This window comes from Silene latifolia, chromosome 11 (genome assembly GCF_048544455.1).
Source record: "Silene latifolia isolate original U9 population chromosome 11, ASM4854445v1, whole genome shotgun sequence".
Classification (NCBI taxonomy): domain Eukaryota; kingdom Viridiplantae; phylum Streptophyta; class Magnoliopsida; order Caryophyllales; family Caryophyllaceae; genus Silene; species Silene latifolia.
This window is the reverse complement of record NC_133536.1, coordinates 101,635,294-101,653,031: the sequence shown is the minus strand read 5'-3', so window position 1 is coordinate 101,653,031 and position 17,738 is coordinate 101,635,294. Positions and strand designations below refer to the sequence as shown.

Sequence of the window (17,738 nt, the reverse complement as noted above, 5' to 3'; positions counted from 1 at the left end):
TAGCACTCTCTCATGGACTCCTCTGCCTCCCATGTAGCCTCCTCAACCTCATGATTAGACCAAAGAATCTTAAGCAAGACTGTCTCGCCATTTCTAGTTTTCCTAACCTTCCTGTCAAGAATCTGCTTAGACACCTCAAGGTAAGACAAGGACTCATCTAGCTCTATGTTCTCTGCCTCTAACACATGTGACGGATCACTCACATACTTCCGCAGCTGAGATACATGAAACACATTATGCACCCTATCCAAAGAAGACGGTAAAGCCAAACGGTAAGCAACCTCTCTAACCCGGTCTAAGATCTCATATGGTCCTATGAACTTCTGACTCAGCTTGCCTTTCTTCCTAAATCTCATGACCCCACGCATAGGAGACACTTTCAGAAGAACCTTGTCCTTAACCTGAAACTCTATATCCCGGCGATGTAGATCTGCATAACTCTTTTGCCTATCCTGAACTGCTCTCATCCTTTCCCTGATCATCTTAATCTGCCCAACCATCTCATGTACCATCTCTGGTCCCAAAACCACTGCCTCAGCGCTGTCGTCCCAACAAATCGGACTCCTACATCTCCTTCCATATAAGGCCTCAAATGGCGCCATGCCAATACTAGTGTGATAGCTGTTGTTGTAAGTAAAACTCGATCAAATCTAACCTCTGCTCCCAGCTACCACCAAAATCCATCACACAAGCTCGTAACATATCCTCAAGAGTCTTGATTGTTCTCTCTGTCTGACCGTCTGTCGCAGGATGAAAAGCTGTACTCATCTTCAATGTCGTTCCCAAAGACTCATGCAACTCTTTCCAAAATCTTGAGATAAACCTCGAATCTCTGTCAGATACTATGTCTTTAGGCACCCCATGTAACCTTAGCACATTCTTCCGATAAGCCATAGCTAATTGTGCCTTAGTCCATGTATCTTTCATTGGCACAAAATGAGCTGACTTGGTCAGTCGATCCACTATAACCCATATCATGTTGTTACCCTGCTGGCTCTTTGGCAAACCCACGATAAAATCCATGGAAATGGATTCCCACTTCCACTCAGGTACCTCTAAAGACTGAATCTTACCTTGTGGTCGTCGCTGCTCCCCTTTAACTCTCTGACATGTCAAACAACGGGCCACAAACTCAGCTGTTTATTTCTTCATCCCAGGCCACCAGAAAGTCATCTTTAAATCCTTGTACAGCTTGTCACCACCTGGATGTACCGAATATGGTGTACAATGTGCCTCTGTCATGATTGTCTTTTTCAGCTCCTCATCATTAGGGACACACCACCTCCCATCAAACCTCAAACTACCGTCTGTATGAATAGAGAATATAGACGATGTCCCTTTTTCTACTCCAGCTCTCCACTCCACCATCTTGGGATCTAACACCTGTTTACCTCGAATATCATCATTTTGATTAGGCTGCACTATCAAATCTCCCATGGCATCCTCTTTATGGATCATATGTATCCTAAACTTCCCAACCTCATCTCTCAACCTCATCAAGGATATAGCTGTGCACAAAGAATGTACACTCTTCCTGCTCAAAGCATCTGCAACTACATTGGCTTTCCCTTCATGGTAGATAATATCCATGTCATAATCGCCAATCAACTCCATCGACCTCCTCTGTCTCATGTTCAACTCCTTTTGAGTGAAGATGTACTTGAGACTCTTGTGATTAGAAAATACCTTAAAGGTCGCCCCATAAAGGTAATGTCTCCAAATCTTGAGAGCAAACACGACTGCACCCAACTTCAGATCGTGTGTAGGATAATTCTCCTCATAAGGCTTCAATTGCCTAGAAGCATAGGCAATCACTTTACCGTTCTACATCAACACACATCCCAACCCATTCTTTGAGGCATCAGTATAAACCTCAAAGTTCTCACTCCCTTCAGGCAATACTAAGATTGGAGCTGTGGTCAAACGCTCCTTTAATGTCTAGAACGCTGACTCACAATTTTCATCCCAACGAAACTTGTTCTCTTTCCTCATCAAAGCTGTCATAGGTCTAGCAATCTTGGAGAAATCTTTCACGAACCGTCTGTAATATCCAGCTAAACCCAAGAAACTTCTGATCTCAGCTACATTCTTTGGTGCTTCCCACTTGGTAATTGCCTCAATCTTTGCAGGATCCACAGCTACCCCTTCCTTTGAAATCACATGCCCCAGAAAGGCAACTTTCTCCAACCAGAACTCACACTTGGACAACTTGGCATACAACTCATGCTCCCTCAAGGTCTGCAACACAATCCTGAGATGCTCCTCACACTACAACAAATAAGGTAATTGGCGACCATATAAGGCGACTGAGAACAGTCGCCATTTAGAATAAAGCGACTAAGGCCCGTCGCCCGCACTTCGTAGCAAGGTTTGGTCGCTTTTGGCGACAGAGCGTTAAATCGCCAATTTTGGCGATCAATTTTTTAAAGCGGGCGACAAATTGTCGCCAAAATTGGCGATCGTCATTAGTCGCCAATTTAGCGACTGCCATTTGTCGCTTTTTAAATATACACGTCATCTCCATATCCTCCAAAATGGCGACGGGTAATGGTCGCCATTTTGGCGACAGAACTTGGTCGCCATTTTGGCGACTGATTTCCGTCGCCAATGGCACTGATTTCCGTCGCCAACGTCCCTAAAATTAATTCATGATCAGAGACTTAGCGACGGAATGCCGTCGCCAAATGCCCGATGTCCGTCGCCAAAATTACATGTTTTTTTGCCTAAAAATCGTTTTTACCTAGCCAAATACGTAAAACCCGCAAATAAACCAACACTTCCAAAGAGAGAACACATGGGAAGCCAACACAACCAAACTTGATAAAGAAAATCAAGTTCCATACACACAACTACGAGTTCTACGAGTTTGGTCATCTAACATTATCCTGAATAACTACGAGTTCTACTACATAACTACGAAACAGGGAAACTTGCTCCCGCTCCACTACCACCTCCATGATTAGGATCTCTAGGATCCTTTGGTTGCGGGCGCCACCCAGTGTTGCAATTGGCGAAGAAGGAGTTCATCCGTTCCATTTCCTCCTTCATCCTCCGAATTTCAAGATCTCTCTCGGCATCCCGCCTCTCCCTCTCGCATCCCGCCTCTCCTTGGCGGCTAATTGAGCTTGGAGCACACTCACGACACTTGGGGTATAAGGTTGTTGTTGGGAGGAAATTGACCCTCTTCTTCTTGTAGGAGGGTAGAAAATCTCCTTTGCCGACCCAGCTCCATACACATCTCCTCTTTGGAACCCCTCAACAAGATCAAACCATAGCTCATTGTCATCAATTTCCGGGTTGTTCTTCCTACGGACAAGGAATTGTTCCTAAAAAATTGATAAAACATTAATGGTTAGAGGTTACTTATCTAAAAATTGATAAAACATATACTTTAAAAAGCTAAGAAATTTTTATTTTTTGACACTTACATATAACTGTTGATCTTTTTCCTTCGCGAAGATCAACTTGCCCTTGCTTGTCTTCTTTGCGTGAGTGTCAACAAAGAGATCAACAATCGTGGGTACCTTACCCTTATTCTTCTTGGTCTTCCTAAAAAAAAAGGGAAATTGTTATTCAAACATGATAATTAATGAGACTAATTAAATTAGAAGACTATTAAATTAAAAGCTAAGACAAATAACTTACATCTAATACCACACGATCATGAAAAGATTGAGACCCTCCATAATGAGTAGGCTCAACTTCCGCATCCTTATCTCCTCCTTTCCTGTTGATCTTGTTCCGGGCCGATGCTTCCTTGAACTCAGGACTGTTCCGGTACTTGGTATATTCTTCATATGACGAACCTGTAATCAATAAAATAACAATTATTAATTAATATATTTTCAAAATATGTAATGAATTTTAACTAATTACGGGTATTAAAAGAAACTAAATACCTTTCATGAAAGATGGCGCCTTCTTCCTCTTAGACACCTTATACATGTTGTCCCTTAGCCTCTTCTTGCCAATGTCATTATACCTTTGCCAAACACGCTCAAGGTTGGTTGGCCAATAGAACACACGCTACAAAAAGTAAACACATAGATGAGAAACAAATTAATAATAAGGTAAAAAGTATAAATAAATTATATTTAATAATATATATTTTATAAATAGATACCCGGAAGTTGTTGAACCACATCTCCTTATCTTCATCACTAGCGTTACTCCAACAAGTAACGCCGTGTGTCATGTTCTCTTGGGTGCTATTAGTCACACCACGAACAACTGTTTGACTTCTAAACCTGAAATCAAACATGTTAAAAACATAATTATATAGGAAAAAAAAATAATGTATAATTAACATATGTCTAAAAAAAGTCATTTATTACTAAATAAAAAAATTACAAAATAGAATGAATAAAAAATTACCAAAGACCATTCGGATCAAGGATCATCCTGTTTGTCGGTATGTCGGGGTATAGCAACCTCCTCCTCCTCCTCACTCACCTCCGTAGTAGAACGGTCAACGTCCTCCTCCTGCTCTCGGGAGCTACTACCTCCCTCACTATAGCCTCCGCGCTGCCTACTTCCTCCAGGAGCCATGTGTACTACAATTGAATAAAAAGTGTTAGCAAATATTACAAGATAATTATTATAAGATACAAAAAAATAAAACCTAATAAACAAGTATAAAAGACAAAATAAAACGCTAATAATTGTTTCCAAATTTTGATATGTATACTTTTAATACCTTCTCTTACTCATCATCATCATCATCATCCTCATCTTCTTCTTCTTCTTCTTCTTCTTCTTCTTCTTCTTCTTCCTCTTCCTCCTCCTCTTCTTCTTCTTCTTCCCCCTCTTCTATCCCATCCCTCTCCTTATCATTCTCTTCTTCTTCCTCTTCTAACTCCTCATCCGCTTCTATCTCATTTGCATAAATAATTTCATCATGATCAACTGGGGACAAAACTGTTTCTGATACAACCTCTTCTTGGAAAAAAGATGTATCAACTTCTGATCGTGCCTTTGTTTTAAAAACGGCCCACCATTGCTTTTGTTGTCTATCATTGCTTGTGCTCGGAAGAGATGCAAAATAAACTTGATGAGCTTGTTGTGCAAGTATAAATGGGTCATATTGAGAGTAGGTTCGAGTATGATTCACTTCCACGAGTTTGTAACGATCATGGACTCTCGTTCCAGCTACGGAATTATCCCTCCATTGAATCTTGAATAAGACGGTTTTATAACTCCTATCCCGGCCATTGTAGCACAACTCAAAGATATCCTCTAATATGCCATAATAATCATTACCATCAAGAGAAGAAATAGTAACGCCGTAGTTGCATTTAGCCTTACTTTTGCCATAGTCAAATGTTTGAAACTTAAACCCATTAATTGAATATCGATTCCACGTCACAACCTTTCGAGAAGGACCCAAAGCCAAGCTTCTTATCACATCATCTTGAATATTTAGCTTACATACATGCTTCCAAACCAGTGGAAATTGATCCTCATGCTTATGCCAAACATCCTCTCTGTTCACATTAGGGTGGTCTTTAATGAAATCTATCACAAATTGAGCTTCATATGGCTCCAAAACCTCACAATTAGATAGCACATAAAGGTGGGCACGGTTATACTCCTTGTCATCCGTAAATCTTGTTCCCCCAACTGATGAACACCCTATTTCATCCTGCATTTGGAAACACTTGGGTATACTTGTGTCTAGTTCATCCGCTTCATCAATATTCAAGTATTTTGCTTTGGTCTCAATATGTTTTTCAAAATAAAGAGAGCAAAAATTGGCAATCTCTTCCGTTAGGTAGGCATTGCATATAGAACCTTCCACACGAGCTTTATTACCAATTTTTTTCTTCACATGATTAAGAAACCTTTCGAAAGGATACATCCACCTATATTGGACGGGTCCACCAACTTTAGCTTCATATGGCAAATGGATAGGTAGATGCTCCATCGAATTGAAAAAGAAGGCGGAAATATCATCTCAAGTTTACACAAAATTTCTGGTATTTGGTCTTCTAAACGACTCATGTCCTCAACCGATATCGTGGAGGAACATAAATCTCTAAAAAATTGACTTATTTCTCAGAATCGCATTCCAAATCGTAGTCGGAGTAAATTTTTAAAAGCCACGGGTAATAAGCGCTCCATGAAAACATGACAATCATGACTTTTCAACCCTTTCAACTTCAGTTCCTTCAAATCAACACAACGGCTCAAATCGGATGCATATCCATCTGGAAACTTCAAGTTTCCTATCCAATCGCACAATACCTTTCTTTGAGCTTTGTCAAGAGTAAATATGGCTTTTGGTTTAGCCCCATCCTTACGAATATGAAGTTTAGGACGATCACAAAATTTCTTCAATTCTATTCTTGAATTAATATCATCACGTGTCTTTCCTTTTACATCCATAATCGTATGAATAAGTAACTCAAAGAAGTTCTTCTCTATGTGCATCACATCCAAATTGTGTCCGATCAACATTGTTTTCCAAAGGGGAAGCTCCCAAAAATACTTCTTTTAAACCAACCATTTTTTTTTTTCTTTTTCAACTCTTTAAACTCTTCTTCATCCCATCGACATTGTTGGCAAATCACGTACAACCTCCCATATCTCATCCCCTTAGAGTCGAACCGGAGCATTGTCACGCACCTCCTTACCTTTTAAGAAAGATTTCTTGTTCTCTCTATGAATATGTCCATCCGGTAAGAAACATCTATGACAATCAAACCAACTAATTTTTTTGGAATTAGGAAGATAAAATGCTTTACTCCTATCCATGCAATAAGGACATGCCTTTCGCCCGGCAGTAGCCCATCCCGATAGCATACCATATGCGGGAAAATCATTTATAGTCCATAACAATGAAGCTCTTAGTTGGAAATTTTGCTTCTTCGACACATCAAATGTTTCTACACCAACTTCCCACAAATACTTCGATTCCTCCAAAGAAACGGTTGTAAATAAACATCCGGATGGTTTTTTGGGTTATCGGGGCCGGAATAAGTAAAGAGAGGAAAATAAATTGTCTTTTCAGACAAAGCCAAGGAGGTAAGTTGTACGGCGTGGTCATTACGGGCCAACAGAGTAGTTTCTACCAAATCGACCAAAAGGGTCAAACCCATCCGTACACAAGCCAAGTCTCACATTGCGAGGTTCCTCGGCAAAATCGGGATATAACCTATCAAAACGCTTCCACTCCTCCCCGTCACTCGGATGACACATCTTTCCTGGTGTACGAGGATTTTCTTTGTGCCATCTCATTTGGTTGGCAAGATTTTTCGTGGCATACATTCTTTGAAGTCTAGGAGCTAATGGAAAATAAATTAATGTGTTTTCTGATATTGGTTTCTTTCTCTTTCCACTCCTTTTATTACCCTTCTTCCCCTTCAAAACAATATTTCCTTCACTTGTCTCATATCTATCCCTTTGACATTTCTTACATTTGTCAAGCAAAGCATCATCTTTCCAAAAAGCATACATCCTTTAGGACATGCATCAATCTTTTCATGTGGAAGTTGAAGACCTTTGACCACTTTCTTGGTATTATAGAAATTTCTGGTCATAACATTATTATCGGGTATAACATCCTCAACCAACGTAGCAATACTATCAACGGCTTTAAATGGCATATTATACTCACATTTTAAAGAAACTATCCTGGATGCAACTTGTAACAATGTCATTCTACTCCCCTCATATAAGGTTTTTTCGGAAGCACTTAGCATGTCAAAAAAGGCTTTTGCTCTTGGGTTTGGTTGTTCTTCATCAATCATTGGTACACGGTCGTCATTAATGAAATCATTAGACTGAAAGGCATCAAGTACCATTTCTCTATATGGGTTCTCATTTTGTTGGATTTGAGGTTCTTCGGGATAATATTTTTCTCCATGGGAGATCCAATTGTAGTAGTTTGGAAAAAAACCATTTGTAACAAGATGCTCTTCTACTTCAATGTCAAATAAATATTTTAAGTTTTTACATTTAGTACAAGGACACCTAAGTTTATGTTGTTCCAAATCATATGAATCTTGACATCTAGCAAATTCAATAAATCCACGAACTCCCTTTACAAATCTAGCGATAGGACGTTTCTTCTTATCTACTCTTTCTTCGTACATCCAAATACGTTCGATCTCTTCATTTTAATCTATAAGCAATATATAGCAAACTAACCATTTTAAATAATAATATTTAATTTCAACAAAAAAAGCAATGGTTATCTCATCCTCCATTTTATGCTAATTTCAAGATTTCAATTGGGTCCTTATCACTCCAACCTAAACCCATCAATGTACGTTTCAAGTCACTAGCAAACACACATTTGTGAATTATTAATGAGAAAAAAATTCGGCAATTCCCCTTAGTTCTCCAAATACACAATGTGGAAAAGATACATATTCCACATATGTATTCAGAGAACATTGGAGAAATTTGCAACCAAATTCTTTTCTCATTAATAAAATCACAACTATGTGTTTACTACCTAAGTGACTTGAAACGTACAAAGACAGTCCCAAAATGGGGACTATTCAAGAATTGCTCCTAATGAGTAATTCTTGAACGGGTACTAGGTCATTATATATTAAACAAGTTGTCAAAATTATAAGGCAAATTTATACAATCCCCTAATCAAATGACATTACTAATTCAACAAATTTATACATCATGCTCATTCCATTCAAGAAAAATGCTAATTAATTTTTTAAAAATGCTAATTAAATCATTATAACTTAATTAATTTGGTTAATTATACAAGTTGTCAAAAATGCTAATTTCTAACCCTAACTCAAATTAATTAACAAAAATGCTAATTAAATCATTCTAACTTAATTTGGTTAATTATAAGGCAAATTTATACTACCTTCATAAAACTATACTACCTTCAACAATACTACTTCAATATTACTAAAACTAAGCATCACTAATCAAATCACATTACTAATTTAACAAAAACCCCAATTTCTACCTTCTTAAAACTATACTACCTTATACAATCCCCTAATCAAATCACATTACTAATTTAACAAAAACCCCAATTTCTAACCCTAACTCAAATTAATTAACAAAAATGCTAATTAAATTACAACTACATACAATAATAAGCATCACTAATGTATAAATTACAACTAGATACTAAATAAACATCACAACTTAAACAAAATATGAAGGATTGAAGTAATTAAATCGATTTGAGTCGAAAACAAACCTTTATTATAAACAAAGGGTCGGTAGGGATGTAGTGTGCGGATGGCGGCGGCGAGTGGTGGCGTCCGGTGGTTGTAGTTGGTGGTGGCGTCGGATCGTCGGACAAACTGCTGCGTTTTTTTTTTTTTTTAAGTTGTGATTGAAGTGAATGAAGGGGACGGGGTGAAGAAATTGGCGAAAAAAAAATAAACAGAGGGTTGGCGACCGTTTTTGGTCGCCAAATTGGCGACGGGTTTTGGTCGCCAAAATTGGCGACTGATTTCGGTCGCCAATTTGGATAATATTGCGTCGCCCGTGGATTTCATACGGATTTTTGGATAAAAAGGTATAGTCGCCAAATTGGCGACGGATAGTGGTCGCCCGCTTTTTTTTTCCTGTCGCCAATTTGGCGACTGTAGTATGTCTGTCGCCTTTATCGTGTTTTCTTGTAGTGTCATGTTCCTCCTTAGTCTTAGAATAGACTAAGATGTCATCGATGAAAACCACTACAAACTTGTCCAAAAACTGACTGAAGACTCTGTTCATCAAATCCATAAACACAGCAGGTGCATTAGATAACCCAAAAGGCATCACCACATACTCATAATGGCCATACCTTGACGTGAAAGCTGTCTTTGGTATGTCCTCCTCTCTAATCTTCACCTGATGGTACCCCGACCTCAAATCAATCTTGGAAAAGACTGATGCACCACTCAACTGATCAAACAGGTCATCTATCCTTGGCAAAGGATACTTGTTCTTCATCGTCACTCGGTTCAACTCCCTGTGATCTATGCACAACCGCAGGCTCCCATCTTTCTTCTTCACAAAAAGAACTGGTGCTCCCCATGGTGATACACTAGGTCTAATGTATCCCCTCTCTATCAGATCATCTAGCTGCTTCCTGAGCTCCTCTAACTCCTTAGGACCCATCCGGTACGGTGCCTTAGAGATTGGCCCCGTCCCCTGGTTTAGCTCAACACTGAAATCTATCTCCCTCTTCGGTGGCAACCCCGGAATCTCATCTGGAAAGACATCTGGAAACTCCCCCACAACTGGTATCTACTCAACTGTCGGGCTCTCCATCCTGTCATCTCTCACATGGCACAAGATCATCGGGCACCCCTTCCTCAAATAAGACTTCAAGGTCACAGCTGCAATCAACTTAACTTTGGGTTTGACAACAAACCCACGATAAGACACACTAATGCCCTTAGGACCTCTCAGAGACACTTTCTTTTGATGACAGTCTATCTTAGCCTTGTACTTTCCTAACCAATCCATCCCGGCTATCATCTCAAAACCGTCTAAAGGAAACTCTAGCAAGTCTACAGGTAGATCGACTTGCCCAACTATCATGGATACATCTCTATACAACCTCCCACACGATACAGACTCACCCGAAGGTATAAAAACTTCCTCTCTTACAGACTCATACTCTCTCAGACCCAACTGTTTAACATGACTCGAAGATACAAACGATCGTGATGCCCCGAATCAAACAAAACAAAGGTATAAACACCATTAACAAGAAAAGTACCGGTGATAACATGAGCGTCGTCCTCACCTTTCTTCTCCATCATGAACAACTTGCCATCGGTCTTCCGCCCACCTCCCTGGACAGTACTAGCTGAAGTAGCCGGTTTAGCTCCCGACCCCTGGTTGTTGTTGGTGTTCGTAGCAGGTTTCTGATAAGAGTTACCGCCATTGCGGTTACCCCCGCCGTTGTTGCTCTGACCTCCCCTGTTGTTCCATGACCTAGCTGGTCTCTTGCTCGCATAACTCTGTGCAGGACCCTGAGAAAAGCTCCCCTGTCCCGGCCTCTGAAAACCTCCACTCACCGCACTGGTGCACTCATGTCTCTTGTGGCCCATACCGCCACAGTGGTAGTAGGTCATACCTCAGCTACCCCCACTACTACCACGGCCTCTCCCGAAAGAAGCCCCAGCGCTAAACCCCGAGCCCGATGAATATGCTCTCGCCTGAGTGTGGTTACCCTTCTTATAGTTGGATTGGCCACCTCCCTCACTCTCATCCTTTCTTTTCTCAGCATCTCTCTCTCTCGGGCCATCTCCACTAGCCGCTCAGCCCTCCCAGCTCTCTCATAAGCTTCCTTAACATCCGTAAGGACTCCCACAGGTAACTTCTCCATGATCTTGGGGGTCAACCCCTTCTCAAACCTCAGAGCTAGGTTCTCATCACTCAATCCCATATCCTCAGCATACCTAGCCTTCTCATTAAACTGTCGGTAGTACTCAGCCACCGTCATGTCAGCTCTTATCTTAAACCCATCGAACTCCTTTCTCAGCTTACTCCTCACATGCTTCGGCACGAACTCTCGCCTCATAGCCTTTATAAACTCTTCCCAAAGAATAGCAGGTAACCCCTACCTTGCATACATATCCCTAGTGTTCACCTTTACCTTGTCCCACCACTCACATGCCGCCTCCCTCAAGTAGAACGCAGCTTGTTCCACTTTCATCTCATCCGGGCACTGTACCAAATCCAGGATGTTCTCCATCTCTCTGTGCTAATTATCCAGAAGAATTGGCTCCCGGTCCCCTTGTACTCTTTTGGGTTAAACCTCGCTATGTAGACACTAATCTTTGAATGATCAACATCCTTATCCTTCCCCACTCTCTTTAAAGCTTCCGTAAGAGCATCTTGGTGCTCCAACATCTTAACTATGTCATCGGTGGTCATGCTCTCAGCTCTAGCATAAAGGGCATTTCTCTTTGGTGGCATCTTGTAATTATATAAGAAAAGGTAGATATAAACACGCATACTATAACCCAAAACACGTATACAACCTGCACAGACCCCACTCGATCGAGTACCAGAACCCACTCGATCGAGTTGAGGCCACTCGATCGAGTGCCCAACCTACTCGATCGAGTGCCTCGACTCCAGAACCTAATCAGACTCCTGCCCAAAAACATACTCGACCGAGCTGACAAGACACTCGATCGAGCGCCCCCTACTCGATCGAGTGCCCCTATGTACTCGATCGAGTACCCAAAAACACGGTTCTGTCCAGAAAACATCAAACTACCTACTCGACCGAGTCACACCCACTCGATCGAGTGCCTCACCCACTCGATCGAGTCATGCAGACTCGTATAAACTACCCGCATGTTCATCTCACTTCCCAACATAATATACAAGTTTTATAAGTTTAACAAAATAAACGTAACTACGCATGCAAATATGCGCAACTCCTTATATAATCATTAAAACGATCTATTCATGTTATCAAAATGCCACATTATAAACACGCAACATACTTTTCATTCAATTCAACATGCAAACACGTCTCCTTCAACTTTTATCCATACTTCCAATTCTCCATATCCAACATCCAACAGTTCACAACACATGTTATTAGGTACACATACAGAACAAAAGACAACACTTACGACCCTAACATGTACCCCATGTGACCGGTTTAAAATTGCAGGGCGAGTTCGCGACTTTAGTACGTCTCCCAAGCCTTTGCATTAGCTCCTACAACTTTTACCCCGGGTTCATTTTAATTCACTCCCTATGTTCATTAGATTCATTGGTTACAGGTTTCAGGATCGTCGCTCAGATACCACTTTGTGACACCCCCATACTCCAAGTGCCTTACCAGGACCACTCAGGTATAGGGACGTCACCATCTCGGTTTCCTGAGGCAATGATAATCAAAAGACAATAACGAAACATAATTTAAATAGTAATAAAGTTTAAGTGATTACAATCCAAAACCAAACTGATAAAATACAATACAAGTTCTCCAAAAACTAAATGTCTAAAAACTAAACAACAATGTCTGACAACAGCGGAAGACTCTTCTAACTGCAAGTGATGACTCATCCCAGCTAGCCCATAAGCACCATATCAAACCTGCTCAACAACTGCTCACCATCCCCGAATGGATCACCACAGTTTTATAAAACAATTAAATGGGGTCAGTACTAATTACACAAAATAAGATACAATACAACAATTACCAAACAGCACAATCGTCACATCAAACCCCGGTCTCCATAAACAATCTTCACGTAACTGACTACACACTAAAGTGTGTAGCCCCGCCAGAGTACCCATCGCAACAGATACTCCACACCGCCAGTGGGGGACCGCAGCCGTACCCACCAAATCCCCGCTCATCTCCATCGAGCGATAAACCCAAGTCCATTAATGTGCACATCCCTTCTGTGGTGGGTTCCACAGAAGGCGAATCATGGGCGTGAAGCCACTCCCGCAAGTGACTCCACTCAGCTAGGGACACGCCCCGAAGAACACAGACAGATAAATAGCAATCACAATACAACCTCAACAACCGTCTGAAACAATCAACAATACTAACTACAGCACAATACACCACACATATCATGTAACTAATACTGAGTAGGGAAAACTCTACCTGGAATGCAATCACAAACAGCAGACGATCTAGCAGCTGTCTCAAAAACGCTCTTCTACGAATCCTCCTCCTATTCACATAATCATGTAATTACTAACAATCACAATTAACCATCAAAACCCCCAATCCCCCAAATTAGGGTTTTAACAAAGTTCATTAAATGCTATAAATTTGGTATGTAGATCTTACCCTCGACGCAAGGATCACAAGGACACAAAGAATGATGAAATCCGACCTCTCAAGCTCCGGGATTTGCCAATAACACGGATGACGCGAATAACGTAGTCTCAATCTCCTTTTTAAGATTATTAGGTTTGTAAAAGTGTTTAATAAAGATGACGGTATGAATTATATACTAATCCGTGTTATTAACAAAACCCGTCAAAATAATACCCGTTAACTGACCTACTCGATCGAGTAACTAACGTACTCGATCGAGTGCCACTTACTCGATCGAGTACTCAGGCTACTCGATCGAGTACCCTACAGGCAGAACACTGTTTCTAAAACCAAAACACCCTTACTCGACAGAGTAAGGCCCACTCGATAGAGTACCCAGAGACTCATACAACCGTAGTATTACAAGGTCTGAACTTAACCAGATTAACTAATTCAGTTGAATGCATTCAACCAAACGATTATAATTATATTGCTAATTAAACAATTCTCACATTAAATCTCCTAAACCAACTATTGCATCATCGCTATACTACCATGGCTCCCCTAATCCTAGCATTAGGGGATTAGCTATGCATAAACATAACAAGAACAAAAGATGAAGAAATAATAAACATCGCAGATGGAAAAGAGTAAAGAGAGAATTACAAATTAAGATCCGGAAAAGGAGAGTAGAACAATCGTCTGAAAGAGGGTCCAAAAAGAGAAAGAAAAGAGAGAGAGAAAAGAGTGTCTAAACCTAAAGGCGTCCTTCCTATTTATAGGAAATATAATTATTTGACCTAAGATACATAACAAGATACGAAAATCTTGCGTCAGATAGAAAAGTACTCGATCGAGGACTTTAGAACTCCTCAATCGAGTAACTCCTAGCAAAAACCTCTCGATCGAGGACTTTAGGTAATTGATCGAACACTATCAAAGAGGCACCATTCGATCGAGGACATTAGATACTCGATCGAACAAGATAGTACTCGATCGAGTACTTTCCAGCGCACAATTCCTGCTTCGCGCACTGAACTTCAAATGGCCGCCATTTCTTCGTTACTTGGGAAAACAGAGCGTTTCCGGTGGCGTTGGAAAGATAAGAGGACACGCTTTCATTTCCAATTGGAATCACTTGGAAATCAGTTGTAGAACTCTAGATATGGCTCTTCAAATTAGGCACTAGCAATATGAAGCTCTTCCTTTGCTCGCCTAGCTACCTTACGATTATGCGCATCTCAAAATAGTAGTCTCCAAGCTCTGACTCAACGCATCTCCTAAATGCATGCATAGGGACATGTTTTAGGCTTGATTACGCTCCTCTCCGGTTCATACCTGCAAATAATACAAGAGAAACCAAAGTAGACAATTCGGGGGACATTTGTAGCTAAACACTACACAAAATGCGTAGAGATGCATACAAATATGGTACAATAAGTCTATATAAAATGCATGCATCAAGTAGTATGGGTGGGGGTATATATAAGGCTAGAATGGTAGGTGGGAGTATATAATATATGTATTATGTATTACTATTATTATTATTATTATTATTATTTATTATACCGTCTCATAACATAACATGCATAATAATATAAAATATACTCTTTGCAAGGTGACAAGTAACACACTTACTTATAACATTATGCACATCGCCTTGCATCTTAGGCCAATAGAAATGCTCTCGGAGAACATCCAATGTTTTCTGAACACCGAAATGTCCAGCTAAACCTCCATTATGTGCTTCTCGAACCAATAAATCATGAACCGAAGGCTTACGAACACAAAGACAATTACCTTTAAACAGAAAGCCATCTTGCAATACAAAGTCTTTAAACGCACCAGCCTTGCAACTAACATACAATTCGTTGAAATCTCCATCTTCGACATAATAATCCTTTAAAGTTTCAAACTCAAGCAATCGAACATCGAGTGTAGAGAGCAAAGAATAACGGTGAGATAGAGCATCAACAACAATGTTACTCTTACCGTCCTTATACTTCGAAGAAAAGTGAAACGATTGCAAAACTCAACCCATTTAGCATGCCTCGGGTTTAACATCTGCTAGCCGTTTATATACTTCAACGATTCATGGTCCAAATGTAAAATAAAATGACTCGGACGAAGATAATGACTCCAGTGGTCAAGAGCTCTCACAATAGCATAAAACTCCTTATCGTAAGTTGAATAATTAAGCTTCGCAACTCCCAAATTTTCAGAAAAGTAAGCAATGGGACGTTTACCAACTCTAACACCGCTAGCATCACCTTCAACTTCGAAAGGTTGTGTAAAATAAGGTAAGGCCAAAACAGGAGCCTCACAAAGCCGCCTCTTGATCTCCTCAAATGACATTTGGGCTGCTTCACTCAAAACGAACGCTCCCTTCTTCAAACACTCCGTGATGGGGCTGGTTACGGTGCTAAAATCTTGAATAAACCTTCGATAAAATGAAGCAAGGCCATGAAACGATCTCACCTCAGTCACAGACTTATGACTCGGCCAAGACTTGATTGCTTTGATCTTAGATTGATCAACTGATACTCCTTCTTTCGAAATGACATAGCCGAGAAACACCACGCTATCACCAAGAATGTACACTTCTCCACCTTCCCGTAGAGTTGTTGTGCTCTAAGGGTCTCGAATACTTGTCTAAGATGGACAAGATGATCCTCCAAGCTTTTACTGTAAATAAGAATGTCATCTAGAAAAACAACAACGAACCTGCCCAAGAATGGTTTAAGCACCTCGTTCATTAACCTCATAAAAAAGTACTTGTAGCATTTGTAAAACCGAATGGCATCACGGTCCACTCGTACAACCCATACTTAGTCTTGAAGGCTGTTTTCCATTCGTCGCCTTCTCTCATTCGAATCTGATGGTAACCGCTTCTTAAATCGATCTTTGAGAAAATAACGGATCCATGGAGCTCATCTAACATGTCAGCAAGTCTCGGAATTGGGAGTCGATACTTGATTGTAATGTTATTCACTGCCATACTATCAATGCACATTCTCCAAGTCCCATCTTTCTTAGGTACAAGCAATGCTGGAACAACCCATGGACTTAGAATTTCACGAAAAAAGCCTCGACTCATAAGCTCATCAATTTTGTTTGCTTCAGAGCTTCGGCTCTTGATTTTCTTGAATTTAGATGGTCCTAGGCGTGTCAAAACCAACTTGTTAGTTGAATTCTAATTGCGATTGGAGTTCAAGGGTTAAAACTCACGCAGGTAGTTGGACGGTTAATCGATTTTGCATCTCAGGAGCAAGTTTCTAGTAACTTGTTTTTCAAGGCATGACGGTTCCCAAAAAAAAAAATTACTAGTCATCCGGGAAAAAAAAAGAGGCAAAAAAAAGAGACATGGTAAAAGTGTTCCAACTTTGAAAGCATCTATGAGGGCAATGTTAACTTTGATCCGACATTGCCTCCTACTTTCGACGATTATCATGATGGGGGAACATTTGATATTGTTGATTATGAAGTTACACGATATATAATTTTTGATAAAGTCAATTTTCCAGAGAAGGAACGATATCAGCTTTTGTTTGATAAGATTATAGGTGACACGCGTTATGGCTATTCAATGAAAGTGAGAGTTGACTTTGATAATCTCGTGCAATGAGGGCGGCGGGGTGGAAGGCACGAGTTGAGATGACAAAAGAGGACTTTGAAGTTATGAGGGATTAACGAGCAAGATTGCATCAAAGAATATTCAACACTATGTTCCAGCTTATTACTAATTTTTGTCATCAATTTCGCATCTGGATTTATAAGGTTCGTATTTGATCCCGGAGGGTTTAGACTCAAATAATTGAAGACAATTCCTTCTAAATAGGGAGGGGATGATGCGAAATGGGATTGCCTCAAAGACATGGAGCAACTATTGGGGTCTATGTCCGAGTCAAATAAGGAAAATCGGAGTCCTACAAGTATTGGGACTAGAATAACTTTCCTAATTCGATTAGGAATCACAAGTCTTTTCTAGTTCGAGTAGTATTAGGTTTATTAT

General features: G+C 40.4%; 1 protein-coding gene across 1 annotated transcript; it reads right to left on the bottom strand.

Annotated features, from left to right (window-relative positions):
• Window positions 1-3,044: 3,044 nt before the first annotated feature.
• Window positions 3,045-9,316, bottom strand: LOC141613731 (uncharacterized). Its single transcript, XM_074432477.1, has 7 exons — window positions 9,182-9,316; window positions 4,375-4,553; window positions 4,124-4,247; window positions 3,900-4,026; window positions 3,646-3,806; window positions 3,429-3,545; window positions 3,045-3,326 (listed from the first exon to the last, which is right to left on the bottom strand). Exons 2-7 carry the CDS (start codon window positions 4,398-4,400, stop codon window positions 3,045-3,047), a joined length of 837 nt encoding a protein of 278 aa, XP_074288578.1. The 5' UTR covers window positions 4,401-4,553; window positions 9,182-9,316.
• Between the last annotated feature and the right edge of the window lie 8,422 nt (window positions 9,317-17,738).